The following is a 21,787-nucleotide window of genomic DNA, read 5'->3' on the forward strand; positions in this document are numbered from 1 at the left end:
TTGGAAAAAAAACGAAAATTCGATTAAGCATAGTGAACATATTTAATTAAAATTTATCTTATCAATTTGTATTTGAAAAATACTTTCCATACGTAAAAATATTGTAGATGTTTCATTCTACCTGTTAACGTGACGTAATAATGCGCAAAGCAGATACGCCGCGAAACTGTCATGCGCAATAATTATGCCAAAAAGCAATTCCGAAGCGGGTTACCTTAAAGATGAGATTGCTTTTGGTGGTATTAAACTTGTTGACGTCCGAACTGAGGCGTCCCCTCCGTTCTGTTCGCTTTTTTTGAAGATTCTGCAAGATCTAGAAAAAGCGGAGACAACAAGGTAGTAGAGGAAGCGTGGCACGCTAGATAATTCCAGAAGAACGTACTTAAATAGAGAGAGTTAGTTAAATAAGTCGGTTTATTACTAGTTGCATTTATCCTTTATTCAAAAACTGAAAAAGATAACACCAATTTATTCCGAAAAAAAAAGACGACAAATTTATTGTTATTATTATTGTGTCCATTTTGTATTCAACACTTCTATTTGCACTTCCAACTTACAAAAATAAAATAACTAATACTTCTATGTTTTATGTTTTTGTTTATATAAGTAGAGAACAATTGTTTCTAAAAAAGAAGACAGAACTAACCTAAGAAAAAAGTGACAGCACAAATATAACTAATTTCACTTTGTTTTGAAGAAAGATTTAACTACAATTTGTATTATTTCAATATTTTTGTAAAAACTGATGCAAGTATTGGTGAACAAATAGGTGTTTTTAAAACTCAATATCCAAAAAAATATTTGATAATAATAAATTTGACAAGCGTTGCGTTATAATATACATGATAACGAAGATTGTACGGAGTTTATATGTATTATATAAAATATTGAAAGTGCGCATGCGATCGGTCCCTGAACTGATTCAGAATTTGACCTGCTAATAAAGCCATTACATGAAATTATAGTTTATCGAAGAATTTTGAAAAAAATCAGTTGATTTAATGAAAGTTTTGTATAAAACTCATTGTTATAAATTATTATATAAAGTATTAATCAGTGAGTTCAATATGACCGGCTTGTAAAAGTGAGTTTACGTTCTAAATGTTTTGAATTAATAAATAAAGTACTGAATACCTATTTTTTAAGTGGAATATATATGGTGTGTTACTATTTCGGTTCATATAGACATTAAAAAGGATAAATGCGAACTTAGTATATGCCTGACATTTTCCAAAGAGACAGAATAAGAATTTGATGGTAAAGACTAATACATACATTTTTAAGACTTTTTTGTAAAGTAATATTGACACTAAGAATATAAATTATCTTATCATGAATTATTTTGGCATATTTATTACAGATTATAGTAAAATATGTAACAAAGAAACCATCAAATCTTATTCTTTTGAATAACTGTCTGGAAAAGAGTTTTTTCTTTAACATTTTTAATTTAGAGGATAGAAAAGAGTGCGGTGCAAAGCAACATAGACAGAGCTCATTACAACATGCCGCGGAAAATCTAGATGTGACTACAACGTGCTGCCGAAGAGGTGCTCTAATGAAACAAGTTTTGAAACAACAATGAATTTCCGAAAAAAAAAAAAATGTTTCAAAATTTGTCAAATAAGAAGTATGAGACATTCAACTATAAAACGAAAATACTCACAATGATTATGATACTACAGATGATAACTTCGAATGGGATAATTGTTTATATATCAATTGTACGAGTGCCTTATCGTAACATATAATTTTTTACTTTCTAATGGAAAAAATAGCGAAATTCATTTAATCCCCACAAATACGAGGGCCGTTTTTTTTTCAACCTCCGATCGCTCCGTGCAGACCCTACGCGAGCATGCGCTCTAGGCGACTGCGAAGTTCTCCCACTACACAGTCCGCCATTGTTGACATTCAGGCATCAGTCGGCGTTGTGCTACAGCCACGGAAACGTGTCCGCCATTATTGATGCTTCCGCCTAATGAGTCGCAAAGTGTGATTCGTTTTCTACACTCTGAAGGCCATAGTTCTGTAGAAATCGTCGTGAGTGGTGTAGAAAGTTTAAAGATGGCCGTAATGTGCATTATGAAGGACGCAAATCTGCTGTTTCAGATGACATGGTTTAACGAGTTGACAGAATGGTTAAAGCCAACCGCAGATTCACCATTACAGCTTTGTCTACGGAATTTCCAGAAGTTTCAAGGTCTTTTCATTGGCGGCAACTTTGAAGAGGGTATAGAAAAGTTTGTCCATAGATGTGACAAATCTTTTGTTTTTTATTTATAGCCTATCGGAGGATGAAATGAAACGGCCCTCGTATATACAGCGTTGATGTCTCCCGAATATGATACCCAGCAGAAAAATCCAAATAATTTTGATCTGGTTATCTAGGAGTCCACTTTAACGCTAATAAATTATAGAGTTCATTTTAAACGTTTATCAGTTACCGTATGTAACCTCCTACATCCATTTTGAGTTAGAATAATCCTCGTACCTCAAAATTTTCGAATATGTTAGGTTATGTAACTAGAAAATCGGCCATTTTAGACATTGTTAATATTTTTTCACTAGGTTTTTCCTCTTATCTAATTATTTGCTTTGTTCAAAGAAGTAAAATTTTAATTACTAACAGAATAAAAGCTCCAGTTAATTTTTGTGATTGTAGGTTTAAGTGAAATATTTTGCACATTCAGGCCATTCGAATCCGGGAAGAAAATGTGAAGATTGCAGATCATGTCACTACTAATCTTGCTGTTTATTTGAAATTTAGCCTGCTTTTAACAAAAATTTGTTTATTTTATGTATTTTCAATCGATCCATTATCATTTAGAGAAAAAATAATGACGAGAAATATTGTATTGTGATTTCTATTTCTCCAGGTATAATTTATTCGTATGTGGGAATAAAAAATTATCCTAAATTTGTAGTCCAAATGAAATATGGAACATAAACAATTAATTCAGTATCTATCTACTTTATATTCCAATTTAAGACAACTTGTATAAACATTTTATCCCCATATTATAATCAATTAGTTTCTAGATTTAAATCTACTCGCATTTTAAAGGGAAAACTAATTCTATTGAAAGCTAATTTTTGCTAAATATTATTTTATACTACTGTAGAGTGCAAAGACAGCTGAGTTCGGAAATGAGATTGTGAGTATATGTGAATTAACAGTGTAGGTTATTGAATTTGATATATTCCATTTCAATATTATTAACAACTTTTTCTTCAATTCCTTTATCAAATCTACTAGTGAAAATTATTTGTTGACTGATAACTTATATCAACTAGTGCTTACTAATCTTGTTTTATAAATAAGAAGAAGAATTCGACTACTATTGCATAAAAATGAAACCTTTAACTGGAAACATTTGACTTTAACGTATAATTCGTTTTTTATAATCTCAATGGTGTTCAAGTGTGTTAGTTTGATGGAAACTACATCACAAAAAGCCGTCGAAGTTATTACTTTAGTCGAAAATGGACTTGGTCAACGAGCTGTTGCTAGACAATTGGATACGACCCGCGCGGTGGTTCGACCTGGAACAGGCAGATAGTAAGACGAAGCCTTCAGGGAAATAACCTGACCCCTAAAACACCTACGATTAGTCCAAAACTTACTCCAACTCATGGATAAGCATTCCTGCGTTTGCACAGGATCTTCTGAATTGGGTGAGGATCTGTTCTGTTCTAAGATGAAGCCTCCATGATAGCGACCAAATAAGGAAAGTATACCGAAGACCAAGAGAGCGGAGTGGAGTTCTTATGGAGGTGATTCCTGCATGATCAGGGTGCAATTTCTATGGGAGTACGAACCGATCTTGTGTTCAATCGTAGAGGCGACCGCGACTCGGGAAAAGAGGTTTAACGGCTGATAGATACACCGAGGAGATTTTAGCAATTCATGTGGTATCTTAAATCGACTACGTTGAAGACGAATTTACCTTTATACGTAAAAATGCAAGGCTGAGTCGTGCAATATTACATTGCAGAAGTCGATTTTCGGGTTACCCAGTGGCCAGCATACAGTCCTGATCTAAATCCGATTAGATTTATGCCTAATCGTATGAGAGATGTTTTTAGGGCAAGAGGAGGTCATACCCTTTATTAAGAAATTAAGTGTTAAGTTTTAAATTGTCAATAACCATATTTAAGTTAATAATTAAGAAATTAAAGTTTTCATAAATTTATTATCATATCAAAGCATATATATTGTTTTATCTGATGAATAATTTTAGAAAAAAACTTTAGTTAAAGTCAAAAGTATACAGTAGACCGATTTACATGCTGTATGTAGTAGATTTTTTGGTATCAGATATCCGGTAGTTTTTTCCTTGTAATCATGAAACTAAATGGAGCAATCAAAAATTTTTTTGAGGATGATTTGTAGGAAATAAAAATATCTACAAAATAAGATACGGAACGTTTCAATCGGAAAACCAGGTCTTGAAAAAATGAGGAAAAAACCCGGAATATTAGGCGTTTTCTTATTATTTTTTGGAATTGGAACGCTCAAATTCCGTAAAAGCTCATAATTTCAAAAGCTTTACTTGTATTTGTGAAATATGAGGCGAATATATAAATAATCAATTAATAATATTGAATGGAATTTGAACTCAAATATTTTCAAATACTTATTCAGTTTTTAAACGAATTCGCCGGACCATTTGAAGTTATACCGGATTTTAAGAATTAAACTCTCCATATATTAAAAAAAAATTGCGATATATTATAGTGACCAGGTTTGTTATTTCCATTAAGGCACTAATTGTGGAAATAGATTGGTAACAAGAGTGGTTTTCACTCTTAAATTTATCTAAAAGTACTAGATTAGATTCATTTTATCAGATTGTCTTTTTTCATTGGCGGTGATTGATAGATTTGATGATCAAACTGCTTATTATTCTAGTTAATTTTCATCAAGCATCGCTTCAGTGACAAAGCCCACTACCCACGGCTTCGAATAATGAGTTTTAGGTAGACATTTCCGTCAGTCAGATGTTCAAGCATTCAATCAAACCGTTTGATAATCCTAGGACAGTTTTGTACGAGGTGGAAGCAACATATTTTAAATTTGGAAAAGCTACGTGATTTTTATTGTATTCAAAGTAATCACCACTTAAATCAATGCACTTGAAAACACATTTCTTCAGGTTGAATCAATAAAAGACACAATTCCAGTCCGAGCTTACTACTTAAGGATGGTGATATTTAAAAATGCAGTGACGCCTCCTCTAGTTTCGTGTATACAGAGTGACATTTGCCGAGTTGCACAACCAGTCGCCAGCCGTTAATTGGAGATATATGAATTTTCTAAAGAAGTATCCTTAATTTAAAGCGTAAAGTCCATCGGTAAAGACAAAAATGGGGGTTGCCATTTGAAGTTTTTAGATAGCGAGATTCGGCACCATTTTCTGAACACCCTATATAACTTTTTATCAAGGTTTTCACAGATTTTGAAAGCTGTAAGTGTTATTTGTCTAAATCCCAAAAATATTAGGCCTGATACACTTAAACTTGGAAATACGATTTTTTTAGTAGGGGGCTGCACGTTTCCAAAAATTTCGAAAATGCGAAATAAATTGTGGACTTTAGGCATACGATGTCTTATACAGGGTGCGGCAGCATAACTTCCTTTTTTCAAAAGTTAATAAAACTTATTGTATGAATCAGAAAATTTTTATTCATTTTTTATAATACAGGCACATACATAAAGTTTTGTTTTACTGAGTTTTGAAGATCAAATCAGTTAGGTGACGTCCCCCATTCTCCATACACTGAGTAAACCGATTTCTGGCGTTTGTCATGACTCTTGCCAGCATAGCAGGCGTTATGTTTGCAATTTCTTCCTGGATGTTCGTCTTCAAATCTTGTAGGGTCCTTGGACGGTTCACATACACACGGGATTTCAAAAAACCCCATAGGAAATAATCACAAGGGGTCAAATCGGGAGAGCGGGCTGGCCACTCCAAATCGCCCCTAATTGAGATAAGGCGCTCTGGGAAGTGTTCCCTCAAAACAGCCATCGATGTTCTTGAAGTGTGTGCCGTTGCTCCGTCTTGTTGGAACCAAGTGTCCCCTAAGTCCAACTCATCTAGCCGTGGGAAAAAAAAATTCCTGTAACATGTTTACATACCGGTGCGAATTCACTGTCACTGTGACTTCATTTTCCTCAAAGAACCAGGGACCAATAATTCCACGTGAGTAAATTGCACACCACACTGTGACTTTAGGTGAATGCAAAGGCCGTTGATGCAATTGTCGAGGATTGGTATCAGCCCAGTAGCGCATGTTTTGTTTGTTTACGGATCCACACAAATGAAAATGGGCTTCATCACTAAAAAAAACAATAGCGTCCTCAGGAACGACTTCCAGAAAAACCTCACACGCGTTCCTCCGAGAATTGAAGTCACGTTCAGAAAGTTCCTGCACAATTGCCATCTTGTATGGATGAAAATGAAGATCATCATGAAGTATTCTCCTCACAGAACGATCGGAAAGTCCAAGGGCAGACGCATGTTTGCGCGCAGAACGCCGTGGTGATCGCAACACTGAAGTTCTAACTAACTCAATGTTCTCCGGTGATCTAATGGGCCGAGGGACTCCAGTTCTTCGTCTTGTCACACTTGCAGTTTGTCTGAACGTAGTGACCCACGTAACAATTGATTTCCGGTCCGGGACAGGGGCCAAGGGGGCTAAATTAAAGCGATTCCGAAAGGCGCGCTGGGTTGCGATCACATAACATCCGCTCGAAAAGTAAACCTCAACGGCAAACGCACGCTCCTCACTGTTCCAACGCATGATGGCGACTGAACTGTGCCGGGACAAAACTTTATAGTCCCCCCTCTCGAACGAGACCACTAGCACTCCGTTACGACATCTACCGACTAAATGGCGAACTTTTTAAAAAAGGAAGTTATGCTGCCGCACCCTGTATAAAGTTATATTGAAATTTAATAAAAACCATAGTATTCCGTTTAAAATAACGAAGTTTGAATTTGTTTTTCCATTAAGACACACTTTTTGATACGTTGTGCAGATGATAATAATTTTTTTAATTATTCGCATGTGGAAACCAAGTTCTTTCGAGCTGTGTAATGATATAACTGGGATAGACACTCAAATTAAAAAATGTATCTCACCAAAAGAGAAGCTTGTGGTTACTTTAAGATTAGTCAGCATTTAAGTTGAAATCAATTCACGTTCTAATAGTAATTTTCCACACGAGAAATGTAAATATATGATAGTACCGTCTGGTGTGTAATATGAACATATTTTTATTCAGATTTCGGTAGCATTAGGTGCCCAATGTTATAAGGTCCGAATGCAACCAGACTGAGCAGCTGATGATTGCCGGACGGGGCAACCAGTCGGCAGCCAAAACGCGGCTGAGCAACTGGTTGCCTTCGTTGCCCTAGTCTTCCGCAATGCCTGATGTTAGTCATATAATATCTAGAAAGAGTTACAATGTCAAGTGTCAAATGCTTTAGCAAAAGCGATTTTTCAATTTTGGCCGCTTTATAATATATTCGCGAAAATATGGAGAGAATAATTTTCGGTGAAATCTAACGAGAATCTAAAACATCAAACATTAATAACTTACTGAAAAGCGTAGATGAGTCTCAGTGATATTTGTCTAACTTTATTTTTCAAAATACTACAACTCTTACGATTTTCCAAGATGATTGATTTCATTAGTTGCTGTGAATTTTGTTTGGAAGTATTGGAAAAAATTCTAATATTAACAGTGGCTGATTATCTAAATTATCCTCTAAATCTCCTATTGTATCAAATAATAAACTTATTTAAGTGGGTGATGTTTTAAGATTTTAACTTAGTTATGCCACTGTACAATGTACGTAAAATACGAACCTTTGAAGCTGATTAAGCAAGGTTATGTTCAAAAAATTGACCGGAGAAGAGACACTTCATTTTAAAGGGGATAAAAAACCACATGATAAAGCAAATGATGCGTTTTAAACAGTTTTATCGATAAATTTTGTATTAATAGAGCTGATTCTGAACATAATGTTTCTGGTCTGAGTTGAAAGAGGAATTGCAAGTGGACATTGATCACAGTATAAAGTTTGTACCATTGAACTAACCTAAAAAGTTATATAATGAACACACCGTTACCCTACACCAAAAGTTTACCTTTCGTATCATGAGGCTGTCAAAATAGCCTTACCTAGTGTCAGGAGTAAATGGGACAACGTCCAGATGGATGTCACAAGTACTAGTAACCAGAACATCGGATAGGAATGTAGAATGCGTGTGGATGACCTCGGCATACCTTGAGAATACATTCTGTAACATAGTTTAAAGAAGATGGAACTAAATGTCAACCGGAACGAATTTGGACGGGCAAGTTATTTAATGGAAAACAGAACAATAGAAAGAGAAGGGAAGAATTGACTTTGTAATCCAAAGATTCTGCTGTAAATATCTTTCCCAGGGCATGGATGAATGTTATTGTTTGGGACTGGAAAACAACACAGGCGCTTGATGTTTTAAATCATGCAGAAATTGAGTGTTCAAGTCTTTTAAATTTTCGATGAATCTTCAATTGTGTTTTCAAGTGGTTTCTTCGTAGGTCACGAAACTATTCAGGAGGGAGATTAGGTCCCTTTTTTGTACACTGTTTCGTTGTCCAAATTGAGCACCTTCCAATGCTGGAACCTTCTCTTCTTCTTCTCTAATGTTAGGATGAGTGATGACATGCTATGATCACCGATTGAGGGAGTTCTTTAGTCAAAATCCCGGTCAAAGAACGCTCACTACGACACTATACAATAGAGTTAGAGGTTAGAGGTAATGACTGTTGTTTAAGTTTACTTTGACCAAAGACGCAAGAGAGATTATTATGTAAATGTGAAGGATAAGAGAGATGGAAATAATCAGCTATCAATAAATTCGTATTCTTTGGGGTTCAGGAATAATATTATGTCAAAATGAAAGAAACTTCTGAATTTCGAATGCAAAATAAAATTTTTACACTTTTTAATAAAAAATTGAACGTTTTCTATTTGTTTTTTATTAGAGAAATTCACAGCAACGATCAATAAATTTTGTTTCCTTCAAATTTTCATGACTTCTATAATTCTATAAACATGAACATTCCATTACTCCAATGAAACCAAACGAAAAAACTGAAAAATAATCCAAGCGCCACTGCCATATACCTATTTATAAAAATCATACAAAAAAACCAGCAACAACACCATTAAACGGCAGACAGACAGAATATTAGTAAAAAAAAGCACCTCGCTGGTCCAGTCTCTGGAAGGGAGTACAGTAGTACCGTCTGCTTGTCTCCCAGCTGGGTGCTGGTACATAGGTATCTGCGCAGCCGAAACACTTAATTTTTTTCAAAATATCGAATTTCTTATATGCCACACAACATCTCTGATCTAATTATATAAAGTATCTTTTTTATCAAATAGATTCATACTACAAGGTTACTTAAAAACAATTTCCACCAGCAATAGATCATAGAACGTGAAGATTAACTAGAGATAAGTTTAATAAAAACCACAAACGAAAAAAGGATGCATTTATCACTTGAACTACTACATGATTTGATCTAACATAGTTTTTAAGATCACGAATTGACTTTCTTCAAAAATATTTAGTCTTTATAGTCAAATTAGTCAATTACATAAGCCAAAAGTAATAGTGTAGTCTCAAATACCATTTTATAGAAAAAAATGAATACTTTGCTTATTTTGGAATGGGAATAGGAGAAAGATACTTGTACAAAGTTCGTTCAAGTTTGCAGTGAAGAAGCTTTCGTTAGGAATAGCTATGATATCGATAAAACGGAAATACCATTGAGATGATTGATATTTTTGAGCTTATCAAACGTAATATTCACTAAACACAGTACGTTCTACCCAACAATCTAGATATTGCAGTGAAGAACTAGTAGAACTAGTCCAATGGTTGATTGGATCGCCATAAGATGACGGACCACTGGAGCTGGAGCTCATAGAGATGATCCTTGGAAAAAATCTCTTTGAAAGCACTCAATTGGGAATGAAATTATAACTTATGAATGGATTTAAATGAACTTAGACTCATTTTATTGGTGCTTTTTCAAGAATTTAGCAAAAAAATATTTTAATTCAATAAAAAACACATTGGAACAAATGTATCCTAGATCATAATCAAGTTAATTTTGTTGGCCTGAGTCATATGAGTCCCCGTGCAAAATGACTCTAGCTTTTGGAAATACGAAAATTTTCTGGTAATTATTTTCATAAGTTGAGTTTTTTCTACCTCTAACTTATGAAAACAGAAAGTTTTAAGTCAAAAGGATTTTTGTAACAAGGCAAAACTATTTCTCGGGCAACACACCATTCTTGAGTTGCATTAATGGCGTGGAAAATGTCAAAAATGATTCAATTTTAATTAGTTGCTGCTAAAGAATTTATATCAAATATTATATTTATTATTTAAATATATTCCTAGCACTTTTCTCCCGATTGTTGTAGGAATTGTTACACAAGAAAGATTATGCTGTGTGGCATTTAATCGAATTAAATTTTTAACGTCAACCGAATGTTTGAATGATCAAAAAATTGTCTGTCACCGGAAGCAATATATATATTGTTTTTCGAAAACAGTAACGTGAGAAAATATATGTTAAATACTAATAATGGCATTCTATATTAAAAAAAACTATCAACATATTTTGAAACGTGTTAAATTTCTTGAAAATATCTATCATACCTTCTAATTTATAACATATTACAAGACTATAAACTAGTGAGTTGCTTTTCACATAAATACACATCATTTGCACCAAACTTTAGACGGGAAAATTACAAGACAAAAGTAATTTAGTAACCCCATTGAATTTCGGTATAAAAAGTTTCAAACAGTCTATTTTAGAAGAGGAAAAAATAACAATAATTGATATCTCGTAATGGTTGAAATAGCTAACAGAATGTTCAAGCAGATATCTTTTATAAGCCCCGGGGTATCTTAAACAACGTGTGAATGGCGACAATTTTTCGTCAAAAGTCTAGTAACCTGATGAAGTGAGTTATGTTAATTTTTTTCATTATTTATAAATGTTGTATTTGTGAATCAAAACATAAACATATGGGGCAGAGGTTTTGATTTCTAGAACTAGTTCAATACCACAAAGAACAACTCCTTAAAGGTAAAAAGATTTGCTTATGTGCAACCGCCCAACTTGCCCAACTACTGCACTAGAAGTGATTTTAAATCTCCTACATATCTACACAGTTCTGGAAAGCGTGGCAGAGAAAACATCACTTAGAATGTTTAGAGACGGAATCATCAAAGAAAAACCAACCTTGAGACATGCTTCAAGACGTCTCATCGAAAAAGTTTTGAGAAAAATGCCATTAAATAGTTTCCGGATGGATCAAAAACAGTAGATAGACCTGGAATAGTGTACGAACCGAAAACCAAACATTCTAAAAGTCTGGACACCGCACTAAGCATTTTCCAAGCAGATATTTATGCAATTGAAAAATGTGTTCGGTTTAATCTATAGAGGAGCTATCGCAATCAGATCATCATCATGTCCGATAGTCAAGCAGTAATTAGAGATCTAAGCTCCAATATAATAAAATCCAAACTCGTTTCAATGGATTCCGGGATACACCGGAGCTAAGAGGAATGAAATAGCTGATAAGCTTGCTAAAGCGGGGGCAGACAAGTCCATCATTGGACCCGAACCCTCCCCCCAGCTATAGAGCACTGGAACAAGCACTGGAAAAGAAGATAGATAGGAGCAAAACCTAATATTGGGACAACCTACAATGGCCAAGACTCTTTTGGGAAACTATAGCCAAAGTAAGAACAATCTACGAATACAAACAGGAGTTCTATCGGGGCACTGTCCTGGCAGATAATGCTGCTTGCAGATTTTGTTGAGGACAAAACCTCTATCCACATTCTCTCGAAGCCATCCCACATTCTAGACTTTTTGAAAGGAGTGAGATTAATGGATAAACTGTAAACACAGGGCTCCCCAGTATCGCACCAAGAAAAGGGGGACACAATAGATCTTTTGGGTGTATGCGAGACCCCAAATTCATACATACAAAATATACGTAGAAGTTTATTTAGTTGGCCACCCAGATCTCCATACCTAAATTACTTAGATTTTTATTTGTGGGGCCCAATAAAAGATCTCGTTTAAACCAATGGACTATAACGAAGTTACTATTTTTTTTGAACGTAAGTGTTCAAATTTTATTAGTTCTACATTTAGAGAACGCCATCTACCGTCAAATAATAGGATTATTTTGAGCAATTACTGCAGATAGATCAATGTAAGAGCTTTCGATACAGATTAAACTTTTAATTTCCGTTTGGGCGAAAAATTTCCGCAGTTTACACTTTTCTCAAAATATCTCGGGACAGAAAAAAGATATCGGCTTGCGGTTTTCGCTATTTTCATGTTAATTTATTCAATTTGACAAGACCTACTTAATATTTTGTGTTTCTATTCAAATCGGTCGAGAGAAATCACAATATTTGAAATATCCTGTGAAATGATAAATGTGCAGAAATTGTTTGGAAATTTTATAATCTTAATGCCACTTCCCGGAGCCCCTTTTGTTACATTTTTTCCCCCTGAAGCTGTAATATAATCCGTTCCTGAGTTGCTTAGTCGCTTCATAACTCATTCTTTAATTCAGCAGTAGTCTGCCAACCAGTTCTTCACTGTAACCTATAGGTTGTGAAACAGACTGTGAGGTGTTGGTGGCTTGGTGGATACTACATTCCAGTAGCACCAAAGAACGTTTTTTGGATCAGTTCAAAAATGGCAATCATCTAGATGGTATTTTGGTACTTATCGATATCATAGCTATTGCAACCAAAAGCTTTTGACACACTTCTTTACCGCAACATTGCCCGAATTTTGTATAGGGTCCAGAATTTGTCTTTTTCTCATACTTCCATTCTAAAATATGCGATAGTCAATGGAAAACCAGTTTGCAAAGTGCTTGATTCTATATTTTCCAATAGGCCCTCTAATGGTAAACCAAAAATTCTGAAATAGTTCCACGTGGTTGTAACATAAGTCATCCAGTACAAATATGTTTGAGAGTACTTCCTACGGGCGTTGGTAATAAGATTAAACAATGTCATTATTGTTTTCTGTACAAAAATTGCGGGATTTTGTAGAATTTCTTATGTTTATCACACTTTTAATATAGGATAGACTGAGTAGGTACTATAAAGAAACATGAATGTCTTCATAGTACGGTCAATTTAGATATTCGAAGTTACTTAAATTCCCATCAAGCTGAAAATTAGTAAATTTATGAGTTTTTCGCAATTTTCGGCAAAACGGTAAGTTTTATCATAACAATACTCTAGACGAAAATTGTAGATCATAAAATTATCTACAAAAAACGTACTAATACTTTTTTTCCTACAAGCCACTGTTTCTGAGATATAATGATTCAAAAAATTGTAATAATTGTATTTTTGTATTTAATGGTTTCACCAATATATTTTCAGCAGTAAACGTTGAGACTTGTTGTATTTGTAGAAAATTTCTGTTGACTAGTTGGAACTGTCGTAAGTTCATCAAATAAATTATCAATTGACGAAGATGTTGCGTGCAATTATTATAGCCATTAAATACGACAGTGAATCTGTATATAACTCTTACAACTTTTTGAATCGTTATATCTCAGAAACGGTGGCTCGTAGGAAAAAAAGTATGGATACATTTTTTGTAGATAATTTTATGGTCTACAATTTATGTTTAAGGTATTTTTATGATAAAACTTACAGCTTTGCTGATAATCGCGAAAAACTCATTTTTTTTACCTTTGACCTTGAATAAAAATTTTTCCATACACGGAAATGATGGGAAACGTTTAAAATTTCTATTTTCAATTATATTTTAAATAATTCTACCGATTTTCAGCTAAATGGGAATTTATGTAGCTACACTCTTATTTATTTGGTCTAATTTGACCGGACTATTACTTTCGAAAATATATTTCTACTCTAGTATTTGCTATTCCAAATTCGAATTTCTTTTACATAATCCAGCGGAAAACTAATAATTTGTTATTCCCATTAAAGAATCGCGTTCTACAATAAAAAATGACACGTTTTAACGATTTTTTTAAATGTGTTGATAGTTTTTTTTTCTGTTCAATTTGATAAGGCAGATGCCATTCTAATTTTAGCACGTATTTCCTTTATCACATTCTACAAGTAAAACAATGACGTTTTGGATAAACCAGTTATTCATCAAGAAATCTACTATACCGGGTGCGGTACAGAAAACGAAACAGATTTGATATCTTTAAACTATTTTTTTGGAAAGGATAAATGATAGAATAGGTCATTTTCATTATCAAACGGAACATATTTCTATTATATCCTCATCGATGTTAATTTCACAAGAACTATGCAACCGTAAATGTCCATATTGGCGCCATCTTGTGACAATAAAATAATGAAATTCAAATTAACAATTTTCTCCGCTTCATAAAGAAAATTATGACTACAGTGTGTTCCGGGACTGCAAAAAAAGTTGGTGAAAATGCTGTGACAGAAAAATTTTCTCATATGACCCCCCGTTTCTGAGTTATAGGCCTCTAAAGTTGCGAAATCGGAAGTTGTATTTGAGTACATTTTTTAAATCATACAATCGAATATTATGAATGTTTAATGGATGATTACGTATCTGAAGGCCAGGGGCGGCTCATACCGAATGGTTAGCGATCCGGGACAATCTGTACAATCTAAAGATAGCAGAAATGTAATTTTCTATCGAAGTACTCGATAGAATTTATGGTTTAGGAGATACGTAGATTTTTAGATCGTTGTACGCCGTTCGCTATAAAGTAACATTCTAAAAAAATTGTCATAAATGGTGAGAATTTATTCAAAATACTTATAGAAGGTATTAAAACACATTAAAAAAATATCTAATTGAAGTGCACACTGTCGAATTTGGTGACACTTACAAATTTAGTTGCTTAGTCTACAACTTATCAAATAAAAACAAAAAAAAAACCATAATAAATGTTTGAAGTAGGCGCTTTGTACTTCTATACACTTCCGGAGTCTACGGAGGATATTTCTTTGAAATTGGAAGGTCATCCTAAGATTGTGCCGAATAGCGTCACAATGGAAATTCATTTTATCGATAATAGATAGTTTATTTATTTATTCATTAGTTCTCCAAGAAATATTTGATTGTGTTTTATACCTCCTGTTTAGTAGTTCCAATAATGACAATTTATGATAATTTTCTTCAGAATGTCTCTTTGTAGCGAACGGTTTCTGCGGCATGTACAACGATCTAAAAATCTACAAATCTCCTAAACCGTAAATGTTATCGAGTTAAACAAAGAATATCTTTTCGTTGAAAAATCGATTGAAAAATTGATTTTTGCTATATTTAGATTATACAGGTTGTCCCTATTCCGTCGAATACACTATGTGGGCACACGTAATCATCCATTAAAAATTCGAAAGTATAATTCAAATATAATTTAAATTTAAGTGCTTATAACTCAGAAACGAGGTCAGAAACGCTCAGTATAATAGCGGATAACTATAATTTTTCAGTGGTATCAGTTGCTTATGACTTTTAACCAGTAGGCGGAATGGAATAAAGGGATTATAGAATATTCCCGTAGGATAGATTGATCACAACATGAAACGGAAATTGATGGAAACATGAATGTTGTGGAAGAAGTCGTAACGGGCTGAGGAACTGAAGATTATGATGCGTGAACCATTCTTACTCAAAATAAACCCGGTAGTTGAAGATATTAATAATTTCATGAATACATAGGCGCAGTAAATTGATTTTTATTCAATATCATTGTGCATAGAATTTTGTACCTGCTTCGTTTTCGGTGCCGTTCCGTACACATTAACATTAATATAAAAAAAGTAAATTCTTTCTCATAACGATTTTTTAACAATCAATGAGAATCTCATCAATATCAATCAATCAATCAATTATTCTCAAAGCGATCATAAAAATTAATAATAATTTACAGCAAAGTTTAAATCAAATACAGTATGCTTGGGAAAATCACAAGTTTTGCAAATGTAGTAGAGATTGAGCTACAAAACGAAAATTAATTGGATTATCTATTAATTTTTCTCAAAGAATCAATCTGATTGAATTTAATGCTGCAACGATCCAAGCTGATGCTTTTACAAAGAAGGCTGAAGCTGCGGCTTTGGATTTGTTCCTGTCTGGACATAAAAATTGTTCTGTTGTGGGTTGAAGCTGGGATTAAGAGGGTAGAGTACGATTTCCGTGGCGTCGCGATTTAACATCGGATTTCGCTTAATGAGGCCAATCGAAAATGAGGAATGAAATTTTTTGATATCTCGCTTCGTTTTCGAGATATCGATACTTAAAGTTATAATCAAACGTTAGTTCAAAATTCGCTTTATTAAACTGATGGCGTTCAATACTTCGTTTCAAATGAATATTTTATCACTTCAAATTCAATATGAATCTTGTAAGTCAATAAACAAAAGATTTTTTATTTAATTTTTATATTATTTACCCTTATACCCCAAAATTATATTGAAAAAAACAGATTTTTCTAACAAAATTAGCCATTTCTGATAATTTTCGGTTGTTTTTCATTATTTATAAAATAAAAACGAATATTTAATGATAGTTTGAAGATTTAATTAGTAATTTAATGTGAAAATATTTTCTTTCGAGCAAAAAGTACGTTCTGAAAGCTTTCAAAAGTTATTTATTTTCGTTTGGTCATATAATTTAAGGGGCGAAGGTGGCGAAGCCCCCCATAAGGAAAAAATAATAATAAAATAAAACTAAAATAATCCTCACGCGAAGAAAAAGAAAATTCACGATTTTTGAACTTTTTACACTCAAAGTGCACAAATATTAAATAAAAATAAATTTCTCCAATTTCAATTATCGATATCTCGAAAACGAAGCGAGATATCGAAAAATTTTATTCTTCATTTTTGACTTACAAAATGGCATAGTCGAATCCAGGCGCCACGGAAATCGTACTCGTGCCGATTAAGATGTTTTGATATAGCCATGTGGTCAAAATAGTTTCACAAAACCTTGGAGTTTACTCGCAACAGCTCTACACGAGCCTACAGACACAGAAACAAGTCATAGCGCTTATAGATAATCCAGACTTGAACAAGATTCACTCGACTGGCTCACGAACAACTAGTCAATTTATCGGAAAACTTTTTTTATCAGATAACAAGTTGGCAAAGGAAGAAAAACCGAATACATCCCGACCACCAGGACAACCACCTGCAAGATGGTATGATAAAACTGGTCTTCGTCATCCCAGCTGCAGCATTGATGTAAACACAGGACCAAGTCCTACCTTAGGATGAAAAAGAAGAAGAAGAAGAAGTTTAAACTTGTGGAACCAACTACCAAGACCAAGACTAAACAGTATAAGATCGATATCCACAGGTATCTCAACAGACACCACTCGAACTGCTCGAAGTGTAATAGATTTTACTATGTGGTGTTTGCTTTTTAAATGAAAAAAAAAAAAATAATTATTCAACCGGTTTGCTCAAAATATCAAACGTTTTCTTTGGCTTTCGGCTCTAAAATTTCAATAAATACAAAAATAATGTTTGAGACTCGTATTGGATAGGATATGATTTGGAATTCGAACTGATATTTGACTTTGAAAATGACCTTTAACTGGGATATAATGGGCCTATCAATTACTTAATAGTTCTTGACTGTCAACCTGGTTTTCATAAAACTGAACCAGATCTAATATGAAAAATTTGAAAATAGTCATGAAGAACTCAAAATTCAAATTTAGAGTGAGATAAACTGCTTTGAATAAAAACAACAGTAAGTTGCTGGTTCGTAAAATAAATATTTGGCCGTGGATAAAACTTGGATTCGCTACTACAGATCATAATGGAAATGATGTTAATTTGGGTGAATCAACTTGAAGAAACGCAATAAAACTTAATTTTGTTGAAAAAAACTAGCGCCAACCATTTAAAAATTCAATAAATGACTAGTATACATCAACATAGTACTCAAGGAAAAAAATGCGTTGAAAATTTTTCGTTCGTTGTTTATCGTTGGGTTAAATAAATTTGTTAGTAATTGTTGAGGCATCAGATATAGATAATATTGTAATTATGTACATTTGCAGGTTAAATGTTTGACTTTAAACACATTTAAGATAAATTAATTATTTTCCTAATATAATGAAATCAAGAATTTAGTTTTATCACTATATTGAATGGATTTTTACATCGAATTAGTTCGAAGAATTCACTTTTTTTAACATTTAATGTAATGAATTGCCCATGAAACTGTAATTGTGTTGGTAAATGTTTTGTAAGTAAAGATAAAGATAAAAATGGTAAATACTTTTGCAGGCTGATTTAATAGAAATAAGCGAAAAATCTACATATTCGAAAATGATATAATTTTTGTTTTCTGAGAGAACAATTCGTTCAATTCCAAAAAAACAGCAACGTAGTGAACCGAGATGACCGCGTTTAATGTGATTTATTCATTTAAAACTAAATTTGATTAATAAATTGGGATTCAGTACATTATCTTTCACTCTGTATAGTATAAAAGTCTGAATGGACTATAACTCTCAAAAATATCTTTCTGTATATTATTGCTTTGAATTCCTACTTTATATCGAAATATATCGAAGAACAAACAGTTGTTAGACCTACTATGGAAGACAAAAGAAAAAGAATTCAAAATGGGATCAAATAGGAGGCATTCCATTGAAAAAAAAATCGTATGATTTGTTTAACTATTTTTGGGACAATCTGTATATACGAAAATAATTTAAAAGTAGCCGTAGAGATGCAGGTAACTAATTCTGCATACGAAGAATTTTGTTCTTAATGTTGAAAACCTGAAGTGCATTATTTTTGGCGTCCCGATTTGCTTTCCTAATTGCCCAATTCCACTATACATTATCTTTCTGCCTTGTTAAGAAGATGGAGTGGTTCATATAAATCGGACAATATTTCCTTATTTTAGGGTTGTGGATTTGCTGAACGAATTATTCTCTCGAGTATAACAAATTTCAGCTTATTGCGAGCGAAACTTCTTGCAAGCCAGTCCATGAATAGTTTTGTTGCAATTGAATGAAAGATTTAACATTCAGATACGATTTTAAGATTGTATTTCATGTTTTCTTCTAAAAAAAAGTCCAATATTTTAAAGAAGTACACAAAGTAAAGATAAAAACGTTAGCGGCATTTCATTCTCTATTAAACACCAAACACTTCTACGAGGATGGTTCCAGAAGTACTTTTTGCGACGTTTCATAACCATGGATGAAACGCGGGTCCATCACTTTACACCCGAAGCAAAAGAGCAATCAAAACAATGGATTGAAAAGGAAGAATCGGCTCCAAAGAAGGCAAAGACCGTTCCATCTGCAGGCAAGGTCAGGGAGTCGGTTTTTTGGTATGCGCGTGGGATATTTTTCTTAATGAACAAAGAAAATGAGGAAAAACGGCCAGATTTGACTAAGAAGAAAGTACCGTTCCATGAAGAAAATGCACCAGCCCACACATTCGTTACTACAACAGCCAAAATTAACGAATTAAAGCTTGAATTAATTGCTACCTCATGTACTTTTGAATAGCTTGACGTTAGTATTATAAAAACTTCTTGGACCGTCCTTATATAATACATTTACTCCTAAATTTACTTAGAAACAGAATAAACATGAGACCAGACGAGTAGATCACATTCTATCCATCAATCAAAAGATTAATCGAAGAACAAATTTCATCAAAAAAGTTTTTGCGAAAGAATGTTGAAGGTTTTCCTAGACGTTAGTTAGTCAGGCATTTGACCGTGTCGTTACCAAATCAAATAAATCCCTTCCTAACACACCATTTTACTTATTTTAGAGCCAAAAAAATGGAAATAAAAATGTGAAATACCAAATCACATCTGCCAAATTCGAGATATACTACAATGTGAATATTTCTGGATGTCACTCAAGTATTTGACAGAATCTGGTTTGAAGGTTTACTTGAACCCTATTCAATTCGAAATGAAAAAAGGAAAATCCTAAATCGGATCAGTGAAATTCTAGATGTATAGTAATTACTGGTTATACAGCCGTATTATCTGTGAAGAAAAACCTACACAAAGATCGTATATCTTAATACCCCTCAAGATAAGAAAGAATAAAACATCCAGGACTGACAATGGACAATAAAGTATCATTGAGAGAGCATGAGAAGTTTAAATTCAAGGTGAATTTCGTAAATTTGTAGTGAGACTTTTCTTTATATTCGCTGGAAATATCTTTTTAACTATGCGGTAACGGATAGTTATTCTTTGTCATCCCTCTAATTCCCAGTATAAATTACTACTCCAGGTTATACGATCCCGCCAACGCGGACCCTCAATCTCTCTCCATTCTAGTAAAAGATATGAACTCAATATATATAGAGTTGAAAATATATTAAAAAAACTTAAACCAGCGAAAATAAAAGATAGTACCAGTAAGAATTGACTAGATCTACTTTGAATTCAACCTTCAGTTGTAAAATATGGATAGAGGACGTTTTAGACACGACAAGAGGTTTCATTGAATTCTTTTCGAATAGAGTGGAAGGTCAATAACAAGTTGAGTAACGGCATGTTATATAGGATGAATATCTAAGCTAGCTAATCATACCTTTATGGTCTGTTGGATTTGAGTTTTGGGGTTGTATTAGCAAATTCACTACTTTTAATACCAAATGCCTTATGGTTCGGGTTTGGAATAAAATTTTTTGAAGACACCATCCGATAATGAAATAACTAAAAATTGAAACCTCAGGAATGCAACGTTACAACTCATATTCATAAGAGACAATTAAAAAGAAACTAGCCAATAGATTCGATGTGAAGTACCTGATGGTTGGCAATGATTATATTTTCATACCATACCATCCTAACCATAATATTAGCATGTAGAAATGGAATTCTGACTGCTGATTGTGTTAATAATAGAATACAAATTAATTTTATACTTTTTGCTCTAGAAAATCGAAAAATCATCCGATTTCGATGATTTTTTTTTAAAATCTTAGTTTTTACGATGGATTTACGAAAAAAATTATGGGAATAAAAAAAATGAAAACATTTATATGGGTTTAGCGGCTTTAAATGTTCATGAAAATGCACACATTCACGTATAACTTTTTTCCAAATAATCAAACGAATTTGTTATATTTTTTTTCATAATCTACGAAAAAATTATAGAAAAATATTGATTTATCATGTTTTTACAATTAAAAATAATAACAATTTCTATTAAAATTGACCTTTTCTCACATATAATCGTTTGTACCTTTTTTATTAAGTAATCATTGAAGTTAAATGAATAAAATCATTCTTACAATCACTTATTGTAATCAAGTGTTTGATATTAAAAGTTAACTTTGAAAAATTGAAAATTTTCACAATCAAAAAGGTATCTTACTAAGGTTGACTGTTAAGCCGCGTTCCCACTGGACAAATATTGTTTGCCAAACATTTGTCGAAGATTTCGACAAACTTTTTTGTTTGACAAATGATGTTCGCCGGTGTTTTTGGTGTGGACGATATCCCAATAAACATTTCATGTATGGAAGGAAAAGGGGCCCCCATTTTTGTTTGTATAGAATGTTCCCGTCCTAGATCGAAAATTGTTTGTCACTGACTTTCCCTACCACCTTTTTGGGCTTGTTTTAGTGTATTTCGAAGTGGTTTTCCGGCGTAATTTTTGGATATAACATTATTATTTAT

General features: G+C 33.2%; 1 protein-coding gene across 3 annotated transcripts in view; it reads right to left on the reverse strand.

Annotated features, from left to right (window-relative positions):
* LOC130446256 (potassium/sodium hyperpolarization-activated cyclic nucleotide-gated channel 2) overlaps window positions 1-21,787 on the reverse strand; it is a 138,287-nt gene that overhangs the window by 29,306 nt on the left and 87,194 nt on the right. For 2 of the 3 annotated variants that reach the window (XM_056782384.1, XM_056782386.1), the window contains one exon: window positions 215-313. The exons of the other annotated variant lie outside the window; for it this stretch is intronic. In XM_056782384.1, coding sequence (XP_056638362.1) covers window positions 215-313 — 99 coding nt within the window. The remainder of the gene's footprint in view (window positions 1-214; window positions 314-21,787) is intronic. 3 annotated transcript variants of the gene reach the window in all.

Source organism: Diorhabda sublineata, chromosome 7 (assembly GCF_026230105.1).
Source record: "Diorhabda sublineata isolate icDioSubl1.1 chromosome 7, icDioSubl1.1, whole genome shotgun sequence".
In the NCBI taxonomy this organism is placed as follows: Eukaryota; Metazoa; Arthropoda; class Insecta; order Coleoptera; family Chrysomelidae; genus Diorhabda; species Diorhabda sublineata.